Source organism: Orbicella faveolata, unplaced genomic scaffold (genome assembly GCF_042242905.1).
Source record: "Orbicella faveolata isolate gen_17 unplaced genomic scaffold, um_ofav_v1 contig_26, whole genome shotgun sequence".
Taxonomy (NCBI): domain Eukaryota; kingdom Metazoa; phylum Cnidaria; class Anthozoa; order Scleractinia; family Merulinidae; genus Orbicella; species Orbicella faveolata.
In genome coordinates, this window is record NW_028301554.1 from 10896303 (window position 1) to 10922500 (window position 26198).

General features: G+C 38.9%; 1 protein-coding gene and 3 pseudogenes across 6 annotated transcripts in view; 1 reads left to right on the forward strand and 3 right to left on the reverse strand.

Annotated features, from left to right (window-relative positions):
• LOC110067114 (putative E3 ubiquitin-protein ligase HERC1) overlaps nt 1-26198 on the forward strand; it is a 302388-nt gene that overhangs the window by 185225 nt on the left and 90965 nt on the right. For all 6 annotated transcript variants that reach the window (XM_089295099.1, XM_089295101.1, XM_089295095.1 and 3 more), the window contains 6 exons: nt 657-727; nt 2226-2852; nt 5835-5999; nt 24220-24435; nt 24936-24985; nt 26087-26133. In XM_089295099.1, the coding sequence (XP_089151225.1) occupies nt 657-727; nt 2226-2852; nt 5835-5999; nt 24220-24435; nt 24936-24985; nt 26087-26133 (1176 nt within the window). The remainder of the gene's footprint in view (nt 1-656; nt 728-2225; nt 2853-5834; nt 6000-24219; nt 24436-24935; nt 24986-26086; nt 26134-26198) is intronic.
• Nucleotides 3200-3784, reverse strand: LOC110067121 (uncharacterized; annotated as a pseudogene).
• LOC149108134 (uncharacterized) lies at nt 10906-11703 on the reverse strand (annotated as a pseudogene).
• LOC149108135 (uncharacterized) overlaps nt 26127-26198 on the reverse strand; it is a 2939-nt pseudogene continuing 2867 nt past the window's right edge.

Consider the following 26198-nt stretch of genomic DNA (forward strand, 5'->3'; position numbering starts at 1 on the left):
TTATTTGGGCATCTCAAAAGATAGAAAAAGGTTAAACAAAGCACTGGTAAGTTTTCTTTTGGGGATATTCTTGCTAAGTTGGAAAATAAAAAGGATTATCATTCGATGTGTTTTGTTCTTCTTTTTCATTGGCTGAGAGCCAACCACATGACCTGCAAATAATTGCCTACAAATGGTGGTCTCTTCATGCGTAGTACCATCTAAATGTGTTTTGCTGGAAATAACATTCTGCTTATGCGTAATTGTAACTATGATCTCTGGTGAAAAATGGCAGATTGCTCCCCTCAGCTGTCAGGGAGTAATTTTAGTAAGAAAACAAATATTATTGGTGATTGAATGATAAATCAAAATTATTGAACTCGGTTATTGCAAAAATGCCTTTACATGCAAAGGCCTAATGGGCTTAGCTTTGAGATCGCAAGGATACAATTAGATGAGCAATGACCCTCGGGAGATCCAGATGAAGAGCCTGCCTGCAATTGCTTGTGGTTGACTGTTGTCATATAAAGGAGTTTGCCAATGAGCATTATTTTCACCAAACCAAATGAATTGAACGAACAAACAGAGGAAATTTACATAAACACAAAATGCAAGCTACCCCTGAAATGAACAGCAAACTACCTGAATGTAAATTCTTGATAATCAACCTTTTGTAGGTCATTAGATGATGCTCGCCTGTTGCTGGACGCTCCAGATTTACTAGGACCTTGTGAAACAAGTATGCAAGGTAAGGTTAAATCTATCATTTTACATCCACATGCACAATTTTTAGAACCAAAACTGTCTGAAAATTCACCAAAATCAATGTTAAGCAGTATAAGTCTAAAAATCAATTTTGTTCATGCTTATGTGCAATGTATGTAGATCATAGTAATCAAATGATCATTATTGTGCAATATGGAATAGAATAGGAGCTTGTATATTTTTCAAAGACTGCAAAATGACCTCACCCTACAGCTTGTGCAATATTGTTGGCCTTTGAAAAATGTACTCATGCTTATTTATTACCAATTGCACTCAAAATCGTGTGATTACCTATACCAAATAAACTTGGCAGACAGTTGCTGAACTAAATTTTCAGTTATTCAAAAGACATGACTTTAAGTGCAGGAAATTAAAAGCATTTGCATCAGTACGTGAGTAGAATTCTACTCAGTAAGGAGAGTAACATGAAATAACTTGAAGTTACATAAAGGATAATCACAATGTAGACAGTAAGTTCACCAGAGAGATATACCTGTAAACGATTGTTTACTCCTAGACGAGCATGGTGACTTATGTCTGTATATTTTTCCCACTATTTACATATTTTTACACTGTCAAAATTACTTTACATAACCAGAAAAAAGTATAAATTGCTTCCATACATGTATATACATGAATACATTTGGTTTGGCACCCATTCTCTCTCTATAAAAGGCATAAAGCGCAATTTGAAGTGAGAATCACTGAAAATGTACTGTAAGCGTACTCCACTCGATACTCTTTAAGGTGGCTCCATAGGGTGATCATTTATGGCGTTTTGTGCGCAAGTGTTGTTTTGAATGCTGTTTTTGCATTCGATTTTACACCCAGTCCTCTCAAACTTATTACATGTCATAAGCAATGATTAAATAGTGTTTTACTCTCATCTCTGTTAAAATTTGGGGTTTTAGTCTTGAATTATAAATGCCCAAACAAAATTAATGTTTTTTACTTTTTTAAATAGCTGTACAGTACTTGTGATTTTCTTGATTTCGTTGGTGAAATCTTCCAAAATTTTCACAGCACATTGCATTTTGCGGGATACGAATTTTAAACACAAAAAATTAGGGTTTGTACAGGTTGTTGTTTTCAATTTTTGCAAAACTAGTCATAGATTTCCCTGAAAACATGCTCTGACTAAAGTGAAATATTTACTACCAGTCTGCCAAATGTTACGGAATTTCACGGAAGGGAAAATTCATTGTCAGAGAAAATTCACTGTCAGTTTTGCTTTTTGTGCTCATGTTGACGTCATAAAATATCAAAAAACACTGACATTTTCCTTTGAGCGTGCGCAGATTATTTGACCTTTCATCCTCAGCACACGTGACATCGTAAAACTATAGGGAGCCACCTTAAGATATCAATATATCATAATTATTGTGACATTGGGAACACAGCTCACAAGAAATACGGTAAGTTAAGTAAGTGTCACTCAGTTTTTTTATGACTTGTCTGTACTGCCCTTTTTCTCAACATAGGTGATGCCAGTATTGAACCAAACAAACCGCAAAATGAAGAGGACAGTAAAGACAAATTCACTTTGCTAGGATTAACAGAATGTAAACCTGTACCTGGTCCTGCTGAATTTGCAGTGGATGACCCTCTTGGCAGATGGGCCATTAATAGAAATATTGCATACCATACAGGTATATCCCATGTTAATAAGTCCTCTGAAGAAGGAACAAGAAAACCCCTTGGTGAACAAGCTGCAGCAATCACTTCAGCACATGACCGGGCATTAGCTCTCCGAAGAGTAACTGTTGCTGCACAGGTCCACCTATCAAGAGAACTCGTCTTAGAAGTGCTTTCTGTGCTATGCAATAACCTTGCACAGGGAATGATATCTTGTGCTCTAGAAATCATGGGACTTGATGATATACAGCTATTAGTTAATTTGATGAGGCTTGTGGCTTGTGGTCGAGCAGGCATTGCTAAATCGAAAGGAGGCAGCAGCAATTTGATATCAGAGGAGATGGCAACAAGCATCCACACAACCTTACTCAAGGTCCTAGGTCAGGCAGTTAGTGCTCTGATTTGTAGTCAGCCATCATCGGCTCAACTGTTATCACAAGTCTGTGTGAAAGATCTGATGGCATCTGCTACAGGTTAGCTATACATCTCTTTTCTAGCAGCACTAATCAGGCTTGCTGCAAAGGCCTTGCATGATTTGTAATCTTACATCCATGGAAGCCTAAATTTTGTACATGTATCTTGGATACTATGGCCGAGTTTGTTGCCTAAGTTGACAGTTGTGTTTGTATTTAGTGGATCAGGAAGCCTTTAATTTAACTCTGGTTTGTGTTCCATGATTTGACAAGAAATGTACCGGAATAGCCTTGACAGGAGATGCTACTCAATCACAAGTGATCCTCAGCACATGAATTTTGTTAGGTTGTTCCACCAACAATTCTGCCTGTATTACATGTATAAGGGAATGCAATAATTTATGTTCTCAATTGTGATGTTCATTACTCTTCCTCGTCAAATGTATGACATAATTTCACTTAGCTTTAAATACTACAAGATCTGCTTGGAGACTACTTGCCCTCCATCTTCTCTCGGCCTTCCTCCTGTCCCTACAAGCCTGAATTATGTCTTCATTGAACCATGGGGGCCTGGGTCGAGTGGAGACATGACAAGAACAAACGGGCGCGTGATCATCTAATAGTGATCTTAAAGTCGTGTTATAACAGTCGAGCAGCATGTTCAAATCATTAGGCGGGTTTTGATATAGCTGAGAATTGCGGATATCTTCTTTCAGTTTAGTTATATCAATTGATTTGAGTTTCCTGTATTCAGCATGTTTAATTCTTAGCGGAGGCTTCGCCACACTTAGCTTACATATCACGGCAGCATGGTCAGAGAAGTATCTCTCAGGAAGGGGCTCACCGTCCACAATATCGTCAGCCTGCCGTGTGATAATTAAGTCTAAGGTGTGGCCATGTATGTGCGTGTGTTGTTTGACATGCTGTACCAGACCCATAGAGTTCAACAGGTCCTTGAGCCGGATGGCGTCAGCATCTGATGGAACGTCCATATGAATGTTAAAATCACCACATATTATTGTCTTGCCTAAATGAATTATTTCTGACCCTCCATACGAAAACACGTCTTATCCACAATAGCCTTTTCTAGGGGGTTCGAGGTCGCTCTGACACCCTATGGAAACCCTTTAGAAACACTTTGAAACCCTTTGGAAAACCTTTGGAAACCCTGTGGGAACCCTTTTGAAACGCTTTGAAACCCTTTTGAAACGCTTTGAAACCCTTTGGAAACCCTTTTGAAATGCTTTGAAACTCTTTGGAACGTGGAAACACTAAACCCCTTAGAAATGTTTCGAATACTCTTTGAAAACGCGATTTGAAAATGTCAGGGGAAAAAAGGTATTCTAGTTTGTGTTCGCTGGCGAATGCGTGACAGCGCTGCATGTTACAATTTTTTTTTTTGCAGACATGTTATTTTGCCGCATGATTCAGTACTGATTTATACTTGTGGAAAGATCAAAAGATATAACGCATGTGAAACTTCTACCAAGTTTAATGGCGAAAATTTTGGACGTTTGCAAATGTAAATGTGAATAGGTTATTGTTTACATGAGAGATCAACGACATGTCTCATTTGCATATTTGAGTGGGATGCGACCTTTTCTTTTGAATATTTTGTTTGCTACTGCATAATTCTGTGTACGTTTTGTCTAAACTAATTCTCAAGCTTTCCGAATAATTTGAAATTATGCTTTTCACTTAAACTGTTTGCTCGTTACAAAACTTTTCCTTTCTTGCAAGTAAAAAAATGAAACATGTCAGCTTTTGATCCTGCCATCGAACTATTAAGACACTGTAATTTGTTAAAGGCATTGTTAGTGCAGTTCGAATGGTTCTCGTTCCTTCTTTTGGATTGCCTTAAGGTGGCCGAACACAGTTTTCAAGAGCCTCTGCCTAATTCACCATTACTTTAAAGCTATTTATGCTTTGGTGCCCGTTTTTTGCAAGAGACTAAGGTTAACCACAGAAGGGTTTATTCTCACATTTTGGCTAAGGTGAGTGCTGTTACCATGGCAACGGGGCTGGTTAAAAACAAGGCTTAAAAAATGGTTTTTGTTAATTTAAAAAAAATTCAGTCATTAGATTTTTTTCATCATTTGCCCACTATGAATTGACATTAAATCCCTTCTGTCAACACTGTTCTAATAAAATTTTGACATAGGCGACTTTCGTAATTTGCCGTAAATCGTTTTCACTGCATGTTCTGTATTACTAAAAATTCCCTATGTCAAAATTCAGATTTTTTGCAATAGATCATTCGCGTGGTCTCTGAATTATTTTTTTGCCAAATTTCTTGAAATTCTAACAACTGGATCATTAGAAATCGGCAAGTTTCTGCAAAAGCAATCAGTCTCAATTTTTCGAGCAACTGCGCATGCGCTGCATTTAACTGGGTTCTTTTGGTAACAAAGAAAAAGCTGAGAATTGCTGGGTTCTTTGCGTCGTTACCTTTTCTAACATAGCTTTGTAATAAAAGACTAAAGGCATCAGTACACTGCGTTCAATAATGGAGAAAAATAGTGCATATAGTGCGGGTGTTGAGTAAATAAAATGATCGCTCTATTGAAGGCATGTTTGTTTTTCAATCCTTGTGCGCGCGCTGAATTGCATCAGCAAAAGTGTGTGCGAAAACTGTGTTCGGCCACCTTAAAAACAATATAAACTCTTGAAAACTGTTGCCAACACTTTTAAAAGCCTTTTGGAAACCCTCAAGGAGTTTCAAACCCTTTTGAAACGCTTTAGAAACTCATTAGAGACCCCTTGGAAACCCTTTAGAAACCCAGTTTCAGTAGTTTGAAACCCTTTGGAAACCCTTTGAAACTCTGTAGAAACCCTTTGGAAACTCTTTAGAAACCCTTTGGAAACCCAGTTTCGGGAGTTTGAAACCCTTTGGAAACCGTTTTAAAACCCGGTTTCACCCAAATTTCCGTGTTTCATAAGACATGTTTTCGTATGGAGGGTCACATTTATTTCTCCATGATTTGTTCTTCGAGCATTATATAGTACATAATTAACTTGATTGTTTTATTTCAATATTTTCAGGTTCGTTGAGGAAACAATTACAAAGAAACATATCTCATAACATGGAAAACACTCAATTTCTTCAGCCAAGTGATTTGAATCCATCAGCCTCAGATCGAAAGGCCCTGTCATTACCAAGTTTCACTGTAACACAAACATTGGTGAACTTATTGGCAGACAGAAGAGGTACGTGTGAACTGTTTTACCTTACATGTTTCCATTTAGGTGCAGTAGGAATTAAGCCCAAAACAAACAGCAACAGAGGGGATGCCCAACGTTTCAAACCTATCACTGGTGATGTGGGCATACCGTATTTTCCCGTGTATAAGTCGACCTTTCAAGACCTAAAAATCAGTCCAAAAATTTGCCCTCGACTTATACATGGTTCAAAACTTGAGATCCAAGCGCCAGTCAAATAATTAGCATAATAATTATCTTTCAATGTTAACAAACGTGATAAACGGCAGCACAGTTTACAACGTACGTTCGCTTAGCGATCTGTCTCTCCATATCAGAGCTTCAAGTTAAAATGCATCAACATTTATCCGTTAACTTTTTAACCTGAATCTTGTAGACACTCACTGGCTCAATTTTGTCATAAAGAACCAATATTTTTCCTTTAAATAAAGCTGTAGTAAAGCCGCTCGGAGAAAATATCTTTCACGCTTGGAACTTCTCTGCTTGGTAACCTGGCAGGATACGACTGCGAGGACTTCTGTACTTGACCGATTTCAAGGCTTGACTACCAAGTTCCCAACACACGCTTTGCACTTTGTTTATGGTGTCATTCTGAAAGTCGTGAGCTTCTTTGGTGTTTTGCCTGTCTTATAAAGCCACTTTTAATCTCTTCGCACTTAAAAAGGCTTGTTTGAAATCCTTACGTTTGATTTTTGTGAGCATTTTACAAAAATTATCATCGAAAAGTCTGCATGCACATGTGTTGCTAAACTGGGTAAAACGTTCGTATAGTGCCATAATAAGCTTTAAAACTGCACGTTGAAACATGCTGTGATTTGTTTACATATCTGTGGTAGCTGAAAGATAATTTTAAGAAATACAAGATAAGTTTTCCAAGAAATTCTCACCTGGAAATTAAGAAAATCTAGTTTTTGTCCTCAAAAATTGGGGGTCGACTTATACACGGGATCGACTAATACACAGGTATATACGGTATGAGTTTGCCAGATACTGCTTCACATGTTTATTAGCAAATGAATGTCCAGGATAATCTTCTACCTTTCAGATGTAAAGATACAGTGCCCATTTCATGAATAATTTAATTTGTAGCTGTGAAAAAATTGATTGACTGAGAACAGCCCAATTTCTGGTTAATTCTGTGCAATAGCCCATTTCCAAGTTACCCTCAGCTTCCATATCAACCATATAAGCGAAGACTCACTTTGAGAAAGAGGCTAGGCTTTGCGCACAATGTTGTTGTACAATTGCGTAACAAAAACGGTCTCACGCTAGATTTCTTATTATTTCTCGTCATTCTTAATTCACAGAATTAAACTTCCATCTGTGTGCACCCCAAAAAGCAAAATTTTCTGTCTGAAAGAGATTTATTAGAAGAACAATAACAAAATTCCAAAAACAGGTTGTAAAGACAGCGGGTACCTTTTAAGTAACAAAACAACATTTATTGTTCAGCAGGCAATATGCGAATGAATACATGTGCCGATGTGGCTAGCAAAAATGTAGAAACTATTTCCTGTAATACAAGATACAAGCATGTACCACACGTTGGTGAGTTCTTGCGGTCTAGCGGTAAACCACAGTAGTTCGTCACATCTCTCTTCTCATAAAGAAAAGCAAGGATCACACATTGTTTCGGCCTAAAGAAAACATAAAAAGTCATCCGGTCAACATCTAATTTGATTAAATAAGAGTTCATTAGGTAACAAAGTTATTTAGGTGAGCAGGCTGTCTGCGGGTGCATTGTGATCTGCGTAATTGAGCAGGTTAGGGGACGGGCGCCAAATGCTTGGTCAGGTGGCTGTCTGGCTTGCTCCTGTTGGGGTGGAATATCTGTGCTTGATGTCGATGGCTCAGGCTCACTGAGGTCAAGGATGGGTAGTTCGTTTGCACGAATCAGCTTGCGTTATGCACTGTCCCACTGACTTTAACATCGCAGCTGCTTGGACCAGTATGTCCTGTGCAGGTGCCAGTGGTCCAGATTTTCTGACTGGGTAGCTTTATGCGCACAGTTTCTCCAGGTTTAATTGGACGCAGTGGTTTGGCATGCCTATTATAGTAGTGCTGCTGGCGCTGCTTATTTCCAATAAGAGCGTGTCTCCTGCGCTATTGAGTAACGGGGCTGTAACAGGGTACCAGCAATGGGAAGGAGTGTCTTCCAGCGACGTCTCATCAGGCGTTGCACAGGACTGAGGCCAGTTCCCTCAGATGGGGTGTTGTGCCAATCTAGCAGTGCTAGGAACTCCGATTGGCCAGATTCCTTGGACTTGGTGAACACGCATTTTACTGTTTTCACGGCGTTTTCGCCCTTTCCGTTCGACTGTGGTACGGTGATGATTTGGTGTGTTTGAACATCCAGGTTTTCGCGAATACAGCAAATTCGGCAGATGCAAACTGGGGGCCGTTATCAGTCACTAGGACGTCTGGGATGCATTATCTAGCGAATACAGCTTTCATCTCTGATGACGTTACGTGATGTCGCAGTGTTCAGGTGAGCAACTTCTATGTAGTTACTGTAGTAGTCAGAGATGTCTAGCAGTGTGCGGTTGTCTAACTCACAGAAATCGGCAGCTACCTTGGACCACGGTCAGGCCACCACTTTATGCTGTAGGAGTAGTTCCTTGGCTTGCCTGGTGCAGTGCGCTAGGCATACATCACACCTTGAGATGTATTCTCATAGCTCAGTTGCCATGCGAGGCCAATAGAGGGTATCATGTGCTCTGCATATACACCCTTCAATGCCGATATGTGAGCTGTGTACCACGGCCATCAACTCCTTTTGTAGGGCAGCGAGTACGACCAGAAGTTGTCTCTGGAAGACAAGCTCATTCTGAACGGTCAGGAATCTCTCATGTCAAAGTATGGGTGCAGGCATTCTGGAATTTTGGATCTAGTTTCTGGCCATCCTCGATGTATGGTTGCTCAGAATTGCTGCGACACAAGATCGTTTGCGGATGCGTGCCTCATCTGTTGCCAGTGTTCGTGACTGACTAGTAGGGAGGCTCTGTGATCCATCTCTTCCAGTTCTTTGGTGAACTCACAGGTGCTAACCTACAGGAGGAACGTTCTGCTCAGAGTGTCGGCCAGAAACATATCTTGACCTTTTTTGTACGTCACGCGAAGACTATACTTCTGAAGTCTCAGCAGCATTCATTGAAGTCACTTGGGTGCTGAGTGGAGTGGTTTACAAAAGATTGCTTCTAAGGGCTTTTGGTCACTTTCAACTTGAATAAGGTCACGACTGTAAATGTACAGTTCAAAACGTTCACAGGCAAAAACGATTGCAAGCAGCTCCTTTTCGATTTGGGCGTAACATGTTTCTGTATCTGTGAGGGCACGGGATGCATAGGCCCACAGGCTGTCCATTTTGTAGGAGGGCGGCACCTAAACCAAACTGAGAGGCATCACATTGGATTGTGACTTCCTCCTGCAGGTTGTAATAGTGCAGGACTGGAGTGCTTCTAATGACGCTCTTGGGCTGTTCCCCAGGTCCACTGTGCGTCGTTCTCCGTCAACTCTCTCATAGGCTTTGTAATATCCGACAGTTGAGGGAGGAACTTGCTGAGATACTGCACGAGCCCCAACAGTCTCTGCATGGACTCTAGCTTTGTTGGAGCTGGCATTTCGCTGATCACCCGAACCTTGGCTGGGTCAACACATAGCCCTTTGTCCATGGCGCTGTGTCCGATGAATGGGACTTCTGTCATTCGCAGGTTAAGCTTGTCCATGTTAAGCTTGACACCTTGCTCTTTGCAGCGTTCCAAAAATGCCATAAGAACTTTGTCATGGTCAACATTGGCCTCTTCCAGTGTGCTTCCGCAGCCAATTACAATGAAATTGTCAGCAACGACTTCGATGCCTGAGAGCCCTTCAATAAGCTCATGTATTTTCTGCTGGAAGACTCAGGAGCTGAGCTGATACCAAAAGGTAGGCGTCGCCAGCGGTAACGTCCAAAATGGGTGTGGTATCTTGTGAGGAACGACAAGTCCTCATCCAAGGCCACATGCCAGAATCCATTCCGTACGTCTAGCTTTGTGAAGACTTTCACGCCATGTAGCCTGGTGGCAATGTCTTCAGTGGTTGGGAGTGGGTAATGCTCGCGTTGGATGGCACGGTTCAGGTCCTTGGGGTCCAAGCAAATGCATAGCTTTCTGTGTTTCTTTGGAACTGTTACCATGGAGCTTATCCACGCTGTAGGAGAGGTCATGGGTGCTATGACTTCCTGTTGTTCTAGGTCTTCTCAAGCTTCTTTCACTTTTGTTCTGAGCACTATGAGTACGCAACGAGGTGCGTGTTGTATAGGATCTATGGTGCTGTAAATTCTTATGTGGTATTCGCCGGCTAGTTTTCCAACGCCTTCACCAAAACTTGCGGGTAATTCTTTATAGGGGCTTCTCTGGTGATGGGCCCTTACGTTACTTTTGTGATGTTTGGTTTTTCAAGTGAGTAAACAGGGGCACTTCCTGTTCGTGGCTTGTTTAACTGATCATTGTCCATGTATTTAATGATCCTCATGCCCACACAAGCCTTTCTTCTAAGGAGGGGGCAGATTGCGTTGTTGTCAACCAGTTTACAATCCAATTGGCATTTGAAGTCGTCACGCCAAACTGTAATTTGAACGCTACCCACGACTTGCAGTTTTGAGCCTCCGTAGTTGAGCGTTAGCTGGTGTCACGCGTTCCAGTCTGTAATCTTTTGTGGCTTTCTTGTAAAGGCTCACCAGAATAACGTTGCATTGGGCTCCTGTGTCGGGCTGAAACCGCAGATAATTGCCAGACTCTAACTTGAGCGTTACGAGCTGGGAATCATCCAGATCTACCACTGAGATCATGTCAGCGTGAAACACTTCTGGCTCGCTATCGCTGTTGACAGCTCTGACAGATGTGGAGTTGTTATCTCATTTCTTGCTGCGACATTTAGCCGCAAAGTGGGAGAGTTTACCACATTTCAAACACTTCTTGCCGAATGCCGAACATAGCTCTTTCTTTGAGCGGTTGTGAACGGTTCCACAATTCCAGCATTCTTTGGATTTGTTGGCATTTTTGTCATCTTTCCCTTTGGATTTGCGTCTCCCCAGGCGTTTTTTCTTGTTTTCTTGGTCTGTAACCGCATTAACTGAACTTGATGGGTCCGTCTGGTTTTCCACAAGTTTCATCTGGGCAGTTGTGCTCTTAGATGTCCTGCATATTTCGTCAGTTTTTGCGAGTGTTAAGCTCGTTTCTCTTAACAATCTCTCTCTAACCTTGTTGTCATGAATACCAAACAACAGGCGGTCATGAAGTATTTCTTTGGGATTAATTACTTCGAAATTGCAGCCTTCTGCTAGCTTTCGCAGTGCCGTATGATACTGATCGTAAGTCTCTCCTGGGTCCTGAACACATTGGTTGAAGCGATATCTTTCAAATGGAATGTTCTTGCGTGGTTCGCAATATTCTCCCAGTTTCTTTAATACTGGTGCGATTTTCTGATCATCTCCCTCTTCGGCCCAGGCGGTAAATGTAGAGCATACCTCCCTGGCGTCTTCGCCTATCACTGTCAAAAGCGTGGCTACTTGTACTGGCTGTGCCTTCCTGTTGAGCTCTGTAGTGAGTGTGCAGTTTTCTCATGCTAGCTGGAAATTTTTCCATTTCTCTGCTGCGTTGTGATCGTGAATTTCAAGAGGTGCTGGTGACGGTAAGGAGTATCCAAATGCCATTCTTCTTTACGAGAAGCTATGAAGCTATGTGTAATATTATTGTACCACTACAGCTCTCCGCCACTGCCACCATGTAAAGAGAGCAGGTACCTTTTAAGTAACAAAAAGACGTTTATTGTTCAGCAGGCAATATGCGAATGAATACATGTGCCAATGTGGCTAGCAAAAATTTAGAAGCTATTTCCCGTAATACAAGATACAAACACATACTACACGTTGGTGAGTTCTTGCGGTCTAGCGGTAAACCACAGTAGTTTCATCACATCTGTCCTCTCATAAAGAAAAGCAAGGATCACACATTGTTTCAGCTTAATGAAAACAAATAAAAAATCATCCGGTCAACATCTAATTATTACATCTAATTATTGCTATCATTACAGGCGCAATATACATGTTGGTCTCCTACCTATGTTATAAAACTGTCAACCTCTGCGAATTCCCCCCCCCCCCCCCCCCAACACACTGGACATTAATCCCAGAGTGAGTGCAGTGGACGAGAACTCTCTTGACTGTAATAGCTTACATTGTTCTCTAAAACTGGTTCTTTGCGAAGACACTGCTCGTCAGAAGGGTCGGCGTTTCTTATTCTGTGTGGCTGGGGTTGTGTGGAGGCTGCATTGAGTTGGAGATTTTCTTCTAGTGGGCAGGAGATCTCGTAGTCCTGGCGTAACGTCCATATGGGTCTCACTAGGATGGTTGGTAAGCTGTTATAGCCGAGTCTGGGATAGGGTGACCGCTAATAAGATTAATGACTTGATATGAAGTTTATATGAAATAATTCATACATGAACTACGGTTGTAGATGAAAGTGAAGAATTGGAAAATTAACTGCGATGATCATTCTTCACTTTCATCTACAACCGCAGTTCATATATGAATTATTTAATATAAACTTCACATCATTTCACTCCTTACGGGAAGAACTCAATTAATTGACCTCGCTCCCAATGTGTGGCTTCATAGCTCAGTTGGTAGAGCATTGCACCAGTATCGCGGAGGTCACGGGTTCGAATCCCGTTGAAGCCCTGATTTTTTCAGGCTTCTTCTTTCCAATTGCTTAAATTGGAAAATTAACTGCGATGATCATTCTTCACTTTCACTTTTAAGATTAATGACTTCTTTGATTTCCCTGCGAAGGTTAGCAAGCTTTTCATCAACTGAGATCTGTGGAGAAAACTGGTAAGCGGAAAGAGGAGCCTTTTTTGCTTTCTCTTTAGCTGCTAAACTGGAGACAAGGGTGTGAAGTTGTTGTTGCCTACGAGAAACAGAATAAGTTCCTTTTGCGTCCTGAATGGATTGTTGAACTGTTTGAGTGAGGGGAGCAGCATTTTCAACTTCCTGGAAGGTTCTAGGTTGACGTATAAGGACTTTGAGTGTAAGAGCATAAACCTTGAGTGAATAACCAAACTTTTTCTTCCTCTGATAAGTCAAGGTTGTCAAACTTGTTTTGCAGGTCTTCAATATATTTATCCAAAGGTTATGTGTATAACCTCTGTCCCGTAATATGCGTTTGAATTTTCTAATTTTTTCTTCACATGTACCTTTCTTTTGCATGATTGTTCGGAAACGAGGAGCCAAAAGGGAGGAGAGCTGGTCATATCCCTCTTAGTTTTTACTATTTTTGTGGCCAACTGGACTATGTGAGGGTTTGTTCCTTTGGTAAATGATAAATGAGTTAAAGACGACTAGGATAATGGTGCATAAAAGAAACTAATGAATGCAGCCTTCTAAAAAGGATTGATCGGGTAAAATAAATTGGTGACCCACCACCCCAAGGGAGCATTTTCAATTGATAGGTGAAACAAAAGAACATGAAACTTCGAGAAAAAGAAAGGACGACGAATACAGATATAAAACCCCAAGCAAAAAGAGCTTGAATATATAATGAAATTGTTACTATTCTTTCAATAGAATGAAGATGTTGCTTTTATTTGAAAAGATAAGGATTTGCACAAAGAGAGATTCGTCAAAGCACAATGCTATGTTACAATGTTCATTTGCTGGTTACTCAAGCAGATAAGAAAATGCAAAATAAGTTAAAAGTTGTGATTAAAAAAATTGCTTGTGTTGTTGGTGATGTGTTTGTATTCAGTATAGCAGATGAACTTTTCTTTCAAGTTATTCAATTTGGGAAGATTAATTAAAGATAAATGTGCACACTTCCCAAGTGAATCGATAAATTGAAATTTGCGCTGCACGTTTACTATTTCTTTTATAACATAAAAGAATATTGGCACTTAGGCAAAAAAAAAGAACATTATGGAACCAGGGATTTCTGAAAAAGTGACAATGGGGAAGAAAGAGAACAAAGAACCCTTGCTTTGAGCTATTGAAGATGCTATTCCTGAGTATGACAATTACAACTTGTCAGCAGCATTTTGAAATGCTTGTACAGCCTCCATTCAATGTCCACTAGAGTGCTTGAAGCTAACTTGCACTAGACCAACAGGATGTGGTTGCTCTGTCCTGATCTGATACGCTCTAAAAGAGTGCTGTAATAGCAAATCAAAGGTATGTTTAAATTAACTATTATGAAATATTGAAGCAAGTACAAAACCATTAAATGCTATAAACCCAAATTGCTTCTCTCTCTCACTAGATACTGGGCCATTTTTTTTAAAGTCAAATTGTTTTCTTGAATTCTAGTTTACCTAGCTTTCATTGAGTAGAGCCGTATAGCAGTAGAGAACTAGTAACGCAGTAGAGTAGAGTATAGTAGAGTAGCGTGGTGTAGAGCAGAGCAGAGTAGAGTAGCGTAGGGTAGCGTAGAGTAGAGTAGAGTAGAGTAGTGTAGTGTAGTGTAGTGTACAGTAGAGCAGAGTAGAGTAGCGTACAGTAGAGTAGAGTAGGGTAGAGTAGCGTAGCGTAGAGTAGAGTAGAGTAGCGTAGAGTAGCGTAGAGTAGCGTAGAGTAGAGTAGAGTAGATTAGAGTAGCGTAGAGTAGCGTAGCGTAGAGTAGAGTAGCGTAGCGTGGAGTAGAGTAGAGTATAGTAGGAAAGAGAACAGAAGAGTACAGCTCTGTGGCTCTGGGGCTTTACTCTACAGCTTTTTTACTTACAGACTAGAGAAGGCAGTGCTACATGGAGGAAGTAGAGGCCGAGAAACTCTACGCTTTTTGTCAATCATTTTTTGGGACACATTTGAGGCAATGTCAGTTCTCCTCTTTTAGTGCAAAGAACGCTAGTGTGTCTGCGTATCTTCTGGAATCTTCCCTAGCTCGATTCAAGAAATGTCGTCTGCTGTTTTACAACTATTGTGTGTTTGCCAGGGTGGAAATAGAGAATGGGAACATATTGCTTTTCCTTAGCAGCTTGTTTGTTTCCTCTTCTATGAAAGAGAGCCCATAGAGCCCAAGTTCATATGCAGCCAAAACTTTCCCGAGTTAGTCCCATGTAAAACTAGTAAATTTGTGACAAAAGAAACTTCATTATTATTGCCGCAGACTCCATCGCACTTACTGAAACCTCCAGTTAATTTCATCAGTTGATGAGGTGACTCGCTCACCGATGTGGGATATAATTTCGGTCAAGTAAAGATCTCTATTTTCAATACTTCTCGTTGAAACGCTCCTTAGTTGTGTTACTCAATAGCATTGTGTATTAGTTTGATGTGGTTTTATTGTTTACACCAACTCGGCTGGCAACAGAATTAGAACGCACTAGTACTATTCCGTAATTCGACGTGACTATTTGATAATTAGATAAGTTCTTGTTTATCGGTGAAATGAAAATTTACGTTGTGAATTAAGCAAAATCGTTCCTCTTCGACTTTTCAGCAGAAATTTAACTTTCATATTCCATTTATCTCCAGCAGTGAGTTAAAGATACACATCTTTCTTACATTTGCATGGAAACAAAGGTATCTTGTTGCATACATTGGTGAGGAAAACAAAAGTATCAAATTGCAAATGTTGGCGTGAAAAGTAGTGCTACAAAATGAACGAAACTCAAGATAAAATACCACAATGAATTTAAGAGAGAATGTCCCCAAAGACCGTGTGAAATCACAATAATGTGGCACATTTCCCTCATCTTTCACTCAGAGATACCCCATGATGAGTTAATAAACATGGTATGTTTGTTTTGTTCAGATCTACTTTTGTTTTCCCAAAAAATTGCAAAAATTGTACATGATAGCAACCGCTAGAAAATGGTGGATATTAGTGCGCCGAGTATCAACACAAGAACTTCGCTCCTGAAAAGTGGAAAATCAAGTTTGCTTTTCTTCTTTTGTGTATTTGTATGGGAGGTATTGGCAAATTACTTAAGCCTAAAACCAGGCTTTTTCGTCTAAATTTGAATTCACAGTGCCTGTTAAAAAATCACCAATATTTTGTGGTTTCAAAATCAAATTTGGGAGCATTTTTTCAAGACACGTTTTTCCTATGTAGTATAATTCCGAATCACTTGAGATCAAAGTTGTGATTAGTGGAAATGTTCTTCTTTCAAAGATAGAAAGATTAGTTTGGGGCTTTTAATTACTGCACGGAAAATACATGCTCTATTTCAGGAAAATCGCTACCTCAAGGTGTCAACAACTACAAATAATCGAATTAGAGTCTCTGCTGTCGAACCTAAAATTCCCAGCAAAACTTAGTTCTTAGCATCCTATTAAACAAAAAATCAATATTATAAGTTCACCTAAATCCAGTGGCTGTAGATGGGGTTTTATCACTATTTTCTCACTCAAACTGTTATCATTGCATTGACCATGTTTTACCAAATGACACAATAAACAAGCATACCGTACGGCTCTTGCATGAAACATTGTAGTTTTTGTCAGATTTAACCATATTTGAAATTCATACAGCTATAGTAATTGAGATAACGTTGCTGCATGATAGAGAACGGCGATTCAATTATTTACAGTTGCAGGTAAACAAATTTTGAAGCCCGAAGACGTGTATTTAGCAGAGTCTAGTCCAAGGTAATAGGTAGCTCATGTTTGTCAGGCACAGCGCAATGCACAGGACCCCAGAAGATTTATTCTGTGGTAGTATGTCTGCATCTACATGTATCTGGTTGACGCTAAACCCCCCAGCCGAGATACTGAGATCCTAGATATCTGGTCAACTTTTTTTTATGATAAGATTACGCAATTACGCTCAATTTTATGTTGTCACATGTTTGAAAACATGATATAAATCATTAAATGTTTTGACTGAATACACATCAAACCCTGTTATTTCTTTGTATTTATCAATTTGCAGTGGTGGATCTTGGGGAGGGGCCCAGGGGGGCCCTCCCCCCTTTTTTTGGGTGAAAAAATCGCAGAAGGAAGAAAAGCAGGCAGGCCAAGCAAAAACCTGGGCCCCCTCCTTAGCCCAAGGTCTGGATCCACCATTGATTTGTATCACTGAGGCACTACTGGCGAGTGCCGTAAGATGTCAGATTACAGTAGAACCTCGATTTAACGAAGTCGCTGGGGACCGGCCAAATGTGTTCGTTAAATCGAGGGTTTGTTATATCGAAAACCTCGATATAACGAATTTGAGGGGAAACGACCAAAATGTTCGTTATATCGAGGTCATAGGTAATGATTGATTTGTAACACAGGTGACTTCTGTCACACAATTCAATGCAATTTTCGTCACCCAGAAGTGTCGCGTTTTGAGATGCAATTCAATTCAATATCAATTATTTTCACTTTTAAGGAGACGTGCAGCTTTTTTTCACAAGGGAACGACACTTCCAGGGTAGCGATTTAAAAATGTTACAAAATAGAGGTTATACAGAAAATTGTCTAGGTAAACAAGGAAATGGGCTTTAGTGTTATTATGTTGCACTACCCAACATTTCCGGATTTCAAAGAAGATAGAGCAGAAGTTAATTGATGTCGAAATACTATAGTGCCAATGTCTATGACATATAATAAGCTGTTGACTGAAAGGTTGCTGTCTCTTTACCATAAGGATTACAAGGATTTGTTGACTGTTGATCTGTTCAGCGTTTATCTTCTGTCACATGTTGACATTGTAATTCATTATATCCAGGTAGATTTTACATTTGGGCTTCCGAATTAAGTTCGTTATATCGAAGAATTCGTTGTATCGAGGTTCGTTATTCCATACATTTTACTGGGACATAGAATCGCACTCCCCTACAATTTGTTATGTTTCCCCAACAATTCGCCAGTACCCATTTATACTCCTGGGTGGAGAGAGGCACTATGAGAGTTAAGTGTCTTGCCCAAGAACACAATACAGTGCCCCCGACCAGGGCTTGAACCCGGACCGCTCGCTCCGAAGACAAGCAGACTAACCATGAGGCCACCGCGCCTCACACAGTTCAAATATATGGTCTTTCATACATTTACTTGTAGGAATAAATATGCCCACACGTTTAAGAATGGTCTTTGATATCACGGTGAACCTTGCGTGATTTCCCATAGGCATGACTCGATAATATTTCTGGCACACAGCATCGTTGAGAGCCTCTGCCACCCAATGCTTAAACATGAGTGTGTGCGGAGATGTTTTTTCCACATAAAAGAAATGGGAGTATAAGAGCACTTTTTTCTTTTGTCAACTTCTTTTATCTTGGGAGTACTCTCCCCCTCAGTTAATTTCCATTCCATATGCCTTTAGTCTGGCAGCACAATCTTAACTCCGCCAGTGTGCAAAACTCAGTGATCATCTGTTTGTTTAAGAAATTTTGCGCTTCAATTTTTTTTTTAATTGTTACGTTCCTGTTCCTATTAAAAGTTTACATTTGTCTCTATTAAACATTTTCTCCATTGTATGTTTGTTAGTTAATTTGTTTTGTTTTCTTTTATAATTGTTTCGGTCTTCTTGCCTACTTGTCAGTCAGTCTCTCCTCCATGATCCTTCGTCTTTCCTTTCGGCCTTTCTGTCAAGGATTTGCTTTAAGTATTCTAGATCAAAGGCAGTAGGTTTTTTTTAAAACAAAACCAAACTAATTGCTTTTCCGCAAAATATGGCATCCCTCAAAGTTCCATTTTTGTGGGTCTTCCTTAAAAGGTGTGTGACATGACATTGCGTGACATACAAACAATACATGTTTTGAACATGTTAGCATGGGATTCGGTAATTTTGTTCATTTTGGCCACTAAGATGGTTAGAATTTATTTGTTAATAAGCTCACTTGTATGTTATACAAGGATAGAAGCTAAGAAATGCTTGATACTGTCAAGAATTGCAATGTTTCTACAAGAGCCATCCAGGTACTGTACTGTACTGTTCAGATCGGTTACTCGTTCGGTAAACACTGTTGAATGGACGATTTAGAAGAGGATTATTTTGAACCCCATCTACAGCCACTGGATTTACAAGGTGAGCTTACAATATTGATTTTTATTTAATAGGATGCTAAGAACTAAGTTTTGCTTTTAATTTGGGTTCGACAAGAGAAACTCTAATTCGATTAATTGTAGTTGTTGACACCTCCTGGTAGCAATTTTCCTGAAATAGAGCGTGCATTTTCCGTGTACTAATTGAAAGCCCCAAGCTATTCTTTATATCCTTAAAAAGAAGAACATTTCCACTAATCACTACTTTAATCTCTAGTGATTCGGAGTTATACCGCATACTGTAGGAAAAACATGTCTTGAAAAAATGCTCCAAAATATTGGTGATTTTTAAACACGTGCTGTGAATTCAAATTTAGCTGAAAAATCCTGGTTTTTGGCTTAAATAATTTGCCAATACCTTTCACACAAATATACAAAACAAGAAAAAGCAACATATTGCTTTTGCCCTTTTCAGGAGTGAAGTTCTTGTGTTGATACTCGGCACACTAATGTCCGCCATTTTTGAAGTGCTCAGCATCTTGTACAGTTTTAACGAATTTTCTGGAAAACAAAAGTAGAGCTAAGCAAAAAAATTATACCATGTTTATTAACTCATCATGGGGTATCTTTGAGCGAAATATGAGGGTAGTCATTTTTTGGACCATGTGCCATCTCTCACTCAGTCACAAAATAAAGGCACTCTTAAAACCATCTTGACAAACGGTAATTGTAAGTTATTTTTGGGCAAAACACAAACATGAAACACACACACTGCTAAGATTATCTCTTATCATGTTTTTGTCCACTCATATTCTGCAAAGGGGAAAAGGCCTAGTTGACTACCAAGGGAGAGAACAGCAGGGGTGAGGACCTGTGTGACTACTACATCATGGCCGTAAATTAGTCTGCACTCTCTGAGATTGTCTCACTAGTTAAAACAAATTTTCATCCGATTTTTGCTAATTTTGATTTGTGCACCGACATTGTGCGCAAGGCCACTAAAGGTAATTCGGAAATTACCTATTGAATGCAGCAAGGAAACTTTGTACACTTTTCGGTTTGCCATTATAGCAGCAAACAACTTGACTTGACTTTGAATGCAGAAAGGCTAAACAAAGTTTGAAAAATAGTGTTTTTGGAAAGAGTGTTGTTGGGAATATGGCCTACAGGTAATTGATGTGATCCAGTCAACTACTGACGACTACATTTTTGACCAACATATTAAGAGTCCCTGTCCATAAAAATGGAAAATAACTCGGCAGGGGTCGAAAATTCAATTTCGCTCATATCTTCATGGTAGAAAGGCTAGGGCATGACAAAAACTACTCGATAGTTTTTTTGGCAAAATATCCTTTTATTTCAAAGAAATAGGCAAATTACCAAATTCTGTTAAAATCGTCATTTGACGCACCATTTTATTAAACAAGTTTGAGAGCCTCGCATGCAAAACCCCTCATTCTTCCGTCATTAAAACACTCAAATATTTTTGTGCAATGTTTAAATATGTAATGGGTTGATTTTAGGGAATGTCGCATTGTCTTTTTGGGTTCAAAATAGTTAAATTTTGAAGACATGTATTTCATTCACTTAAAAGTACTTCCGGAATGCAATTAATTTTCACCATGTGCGAAACCTTCAAATGGATTAAGCGTCTGGTGGTTGAATTGCAAAAGGATGGTCTACAGATTCCTATAAAAATTTCTTTGAGGAAATGATTGTGAGCGATGTGAGAGCTTTTCAAAGTACGTTGAAAATGCAAATATTTGACCATTCCCTCGTCAAATTTCAATTTACGGGTTAGACATATATTTTAGCATGAACCGCATGACTTGACCTATGTTAAGTTGAAATAGACACAGAGCTGATAATTTCCAAATGTTCTAACCTCATTTGCTGTAAAAGGCAGGTCCAAAGCCGATTTGACGTGTTTATCTCACCATTTGTCGCTCATAAAGCAGAAGTTTGCTTTTGTTCACACAACGTCCGATGTACATTGCCAACTGTCAACTTATTTAATGGTCAAATACCATGAATCTGTGACCCTCTGTGACACATATGATCACCAATGCATCTAAGTCAAAAACGGCTAAGTCATTTGCAGATAGTTGCTTGCTTTGCACTACACCAAAATATTATGTTTGATCATCATGGTTTGATGGCTTGAATCCTTGCTTGCAGGGGTTCCTTGTTCGTCACACAATGCTGTCATCCCAATTTAAGGGGTAGGGGTAGGACAATTTCTATCCTAATACGTACGGCTCCGTAAGGCTTGGAACCACTGGGAGCACACAATTGTGTTGAGTAGGAAGAGATTAAAACAAGAAATGAAAAGAATTAATAGTTTACCATTGCTCCTGTTGTTATCTTTTATTCGACCACCGTTACCTACATGCCCTGCGTAATACTGTAACGCTAAACTCATACCTGTGCAATTATTTTTGGTTTACATGTAATGCAGTGGGCTACCCTCGGGGAAATGGGTGGTGACCGCTTAATGGGGCTAGCCGCTTAAATAGAGGTTGGTGTACCTTGAATATTTAATTTTTCACTATCGGGTTATAAATTTCTTGGTGAGCATGGAGTCAATTCAAGACAATCATAATAGACGTGTGTTTGAATTATCACTCGTCATGCACCTTCAATTTCAGACTCTTATCTGCCATCACCCTTTCCAAAACAAAGTTTTTAAATTTTGGGTGGCCACTTAATAGGGGTAAAGACAATAATGAAACCCCTATCGGAACGACCAAATGGTGGCCGTAGAGGTAACTGGTCAATAGGTCTTTAATTTACAATATTATACTGACAATAATTTTGGACTGTATTGACAACAGTCCTCTATTTTCCGTTACAAACATACCAATGCCTCGCCACTAAGCAAACAACATACAGCAAATAGAATGGCATGGCCAGGGCTCTTTACTCACGTAATTACTCATTAACAATTAGATTATGAGCTCGAGATTTCTATGAGGTGATAGTTGGTGAGGCCGATGGCCAAATCAACTATCACCTCATAGAAATTGAGAGCGAATAATCTAATTATTTTAGTAGAATTCTTACTAAAATTTACTTCAAATAACAGTTTCCTATTATTTCTTGATGTATTATCAAACTTTGCGCCTGAAAAAGGTCGCTCGGATTGAATTGTTATTTAAAATTGAAGTTGTGTGCGCACGCATCAGTTTTTTCAATAATTCCAACTTTTTTAAATGTCAAGAAACCGAAAATGTCCTTCATTTTGACTTCTCAGGAATTTAATTATCCATTTGCATCACAATTTTCCTCCAAAACTTTGGAAAAACGAAAAATGTCGCCATTTCCTAGACAACCTCCAGCCACTGCACACTAATTAACAATTAGACCTGTAGCCCGCAAGGGCTATGGGTCTAATTGAGGGCAAAGGGTCTAATTGTTTTAGTATCACCCAACTAGTCGGACAGAAAAGGCAACAATAAAGTTAGCAAATGCAAGTTGAAGAAATCTTTATTTGGGAATAAAACGAGAGAAAGCATCACGGTCGACTGCACCAATTTTGCTACTTGAGGACTATTACTAATAGTCCTCTGGTAGTGTAGCCAATTAAAATGCAGGATTTGCATTAGTCCACTAGTTGGGTGATACTAATGGCTGATAGTGTTCAATGGCTCAGCCAATCAGATTACAGCATTTGCATTACTATACCAGTAGAAATCTGCTAATTAAATTTAGTCTGTTTTTCTCACAAATTAGACACATTGTGATTTCCTATTTTTATTTCAGCTAGTTCTTGCTTCATTGATCTATAATTTGTTTATGGCGGTTTTTTTTAATTCCAGTGAGTACAGGCACTAGCTTTATCAGCTGTTGTCTAAAACATCAGAACATACAACAAATGTGATTTGGACCGAGGCCACATTCACTATAGAATACGATTATATTATTATATATATGAACAAAAAGATGAACAATGATTGAATTGTTTCACTTATCCTGAGAGTGCCCTATACAAAATAGATCAAAATGTGCAGCATATGCTGTGACAGCATTGCATGACGAACAAATAACGGCTGTAAGATTGTGCTGTGTCGACACGCTTATCAGCAATGGTTAGCAATCGATCAAACGTAATCTTTTGGCACAGTGCAAAACAAGCAACTATCTACAAATGACTCAGCCGTTTTTGACTTAGATGCAGTGATGTTCATATGTGCAGAAAGATGGTCACAGATTCATGGTATTCGACCAATAATAGGTTGACAGTAGGCGATGTACATCGGACGTTAACCTTGTGTAAACAAAAGCAAACTTCTGCTTTATGTGCGACGAATGGTGAGAGACAAACTAGAAACATGTCAAATCGGCTTTGGACCTGCCTTTTACAACAAATAAGGTTAGAACAATTTGAAATTATCAGCTCTGTGTCTATTTCAACTTATTATAGGTCAAGTCATGTGGTGTATGCTAAAATATACGTCTAACCCGTATAATGAAATCTGATGATGGATGGTGAAATATTTGCATTCTTGACATACTTTGAAAAGCTCTCGCGTCACTCACAATCATTTGCCCAAAGAAATTTTTACAGGAATCTGTAGACCATCCTTCTGCAATTCAACCACCAGAAGCTTAATCCATTTGAAGGTTTTGCACATGGTGAAAATTAATTATATTCACGAAGTACTTTTAAGTGAATGAAATACATGTCTTCAAAATTTAACTATTTTGAACCCAAAAAGACAATGCGACATTCCCTAAAATCAACCCACTACACATTTAAACATTGCACAAAATTATTTGAGTGTTTTAAAGGCAGAAGAATGATGTGGTTTTGCATGCGAGGCTCTCAAACTTGCTTACTAAAATGGTGTGTCAAATGACGATTTTAACGGAATTTGGTAATTTGCCTATTTCTTTGAAATAAAAGGATATTTTGCCAAAAAAACTATAGAGTAGTTTTTGTCATGCCCTAGCCTATCTACCATAAGAATGTGAGCGAAATCGAATTTTTGACCCTTGCCGCGAAATTAAGAATTTGTCTGATTTTTACAGGCAGGCACTCTTAAATCAAAAAAACTATCTGTGCTCTATTGTAACGGCCTACTGCTTAAAGGGGAAGTGCAACAAAGCACAAGATAATTTTATTTTGTTAGTATGTGACTTGTTACCCATTCTGAACCACAATCGTGACTTAAACCATCTTGGTAATGAGTGTAAATTAAAAGTCTTGTGCAGTTACTGTGTACTTTGTATCTCACAATTTCTTTGCTACGAATTCCTCTCTAAAAGGCAACTTTCCATCTGACATGTCATCGAAATCAACCTCAAACCCAGCAAGATCCTTATCGTTGGTGAATGCATTGTCAGCTTGTTGTCTGAGTACATGGCTGCCACCAAATCACCGGCAGTGGTCAGCAGTAGAACTAGTAAAGACACTGGCCAGTGCAACAAAAAGCAAGGGAAGGAACCAGGCACTAGACACCTGTATCTCTGCAGATTTACAAGGTACCTCTCTCTACCATGGAATCTGGCATGCCCTTTTGATTTGTTTGTTTGAGTTTATTGTGTGTGTTTATTTTTAGTCATTTCCACATTAATGACTTTGGAAGTGCAGGTCTCCTTTAAATGAATGCAATACTCTTGTCTTTGCCCCATGATGGACTCTTTTTATATTGTGGTGAAGACAACCTGAAACATGCCACACAGTATATTCAAGCTTCTGTGTCGTAAGGGTTAATACATGTAGCTTGGGTGGTACAGTTTGTTAATATTGATTTTGGGTTGGCATTGCACTGTAGTACTTGTAAATTGCTTAATAAGGTATTTCATTGTGTTCTTTACACATTGCACTACAATGTTGCTAGAGGAGTTATTTAAAGCAGGCATTGGTGTCTTGTGTTGTACATTCTTCAGTGTAATACCACTTTGTATTTACATTGTTAATACATGTGCAAAGAAGTTGTAAAACAACAACATGGATGTACCTCATTTTATTTCATTATCAGGAGACATTCCTTGTTGTCCATTAAAGCAATTCAAAGCTCACAAAAACCAGGTTTGTATTTTTTCTGAGCTGCATTTAACAGGAAAGTTGCTGTCTGCTAAATGTAAAGTGCTAAATATTCCCAGTTTTGTAACAATTGGCTATTCCCTTTGCTATACTTGACAAGTTCTTTTGTGTAATAGCAATAATATTAGGTAAGAGATGTAACTGTATTCCTCGGTTCACTATTGTTGTCATGAGACAAAGAATTGGTTGATGGGTAATAGCATAGCATAGCTATTGCCATCATTGTAGGTTGCTGGCAACATTTAAATCTAAGCTAAAGACTTTTCTTTTTAAACATATTTTTGGAATTCCTTAACTTAATGATTTGAATATTTACTTTTTATCTATTTATGATTTCAATTATTTACATATTATTTTATAAGGAAATTGTACAGCACTGCTGGATGTTCAGAAGCATGCTCTATATAGAATATTATTATTATTATTATTATTATTATTATTATTATTATTATTATCGTATCCATAACAAAATTATCGATCGTGACTGGTTCTCCGCACACATATTTCTCCCGTAATCGGCTCGCAATCATGTTGGTGTCCAATTACAGGTATCCAATTTCAACTTTTTGTAATTGGATACCTGTAATTGGAAACCCACGGGCTAAGCATGTCAATTACGTGCGCTTTAATGGCTTCCTTCACACTGTTTCCCACAGTTTTCAAAGCTTGTGAAAAGTGCTACAGACATTTTCGCTCAAAAGAAGTTCTCAAAAGACATTTTTAATTCTGAAATTTGTTATACATGTAGATACAATTAATTAGTAATTGGACATCCTGTTGTACAATTCAAGGAGTAATTGTGCTCGTTATTTCAAATCGGCCTTGTGCTTTGCGCTCGTGCAATTTTGAAATTATTCGCACAGTTACTCCCTGAATTGTACAACACAATGTCCAATTACTATTACTGATGATTATGATTATGATTATAGCTAACGTTTTACCTTTTTTTTAAACATTTTTTTAACTAACCATTTACCTAAATTTTGAAAATACTTAAAACTGCTGGCTGCTTTACTTCAAAAAACATCTTGAAAAGCCTTTAAATTTATTCTAGTTATGTGTAAGACTTCTATGGTTTATTTGAAGGTTACCTCTTGTGTATGGAATGCAAATAAACAGTTGTTAGCAACAAGGTATGTTGATCTTTTCTAAATGAAGTAGAGATGAGTTTACTTACAGCCAGAATTATTTCATTTAA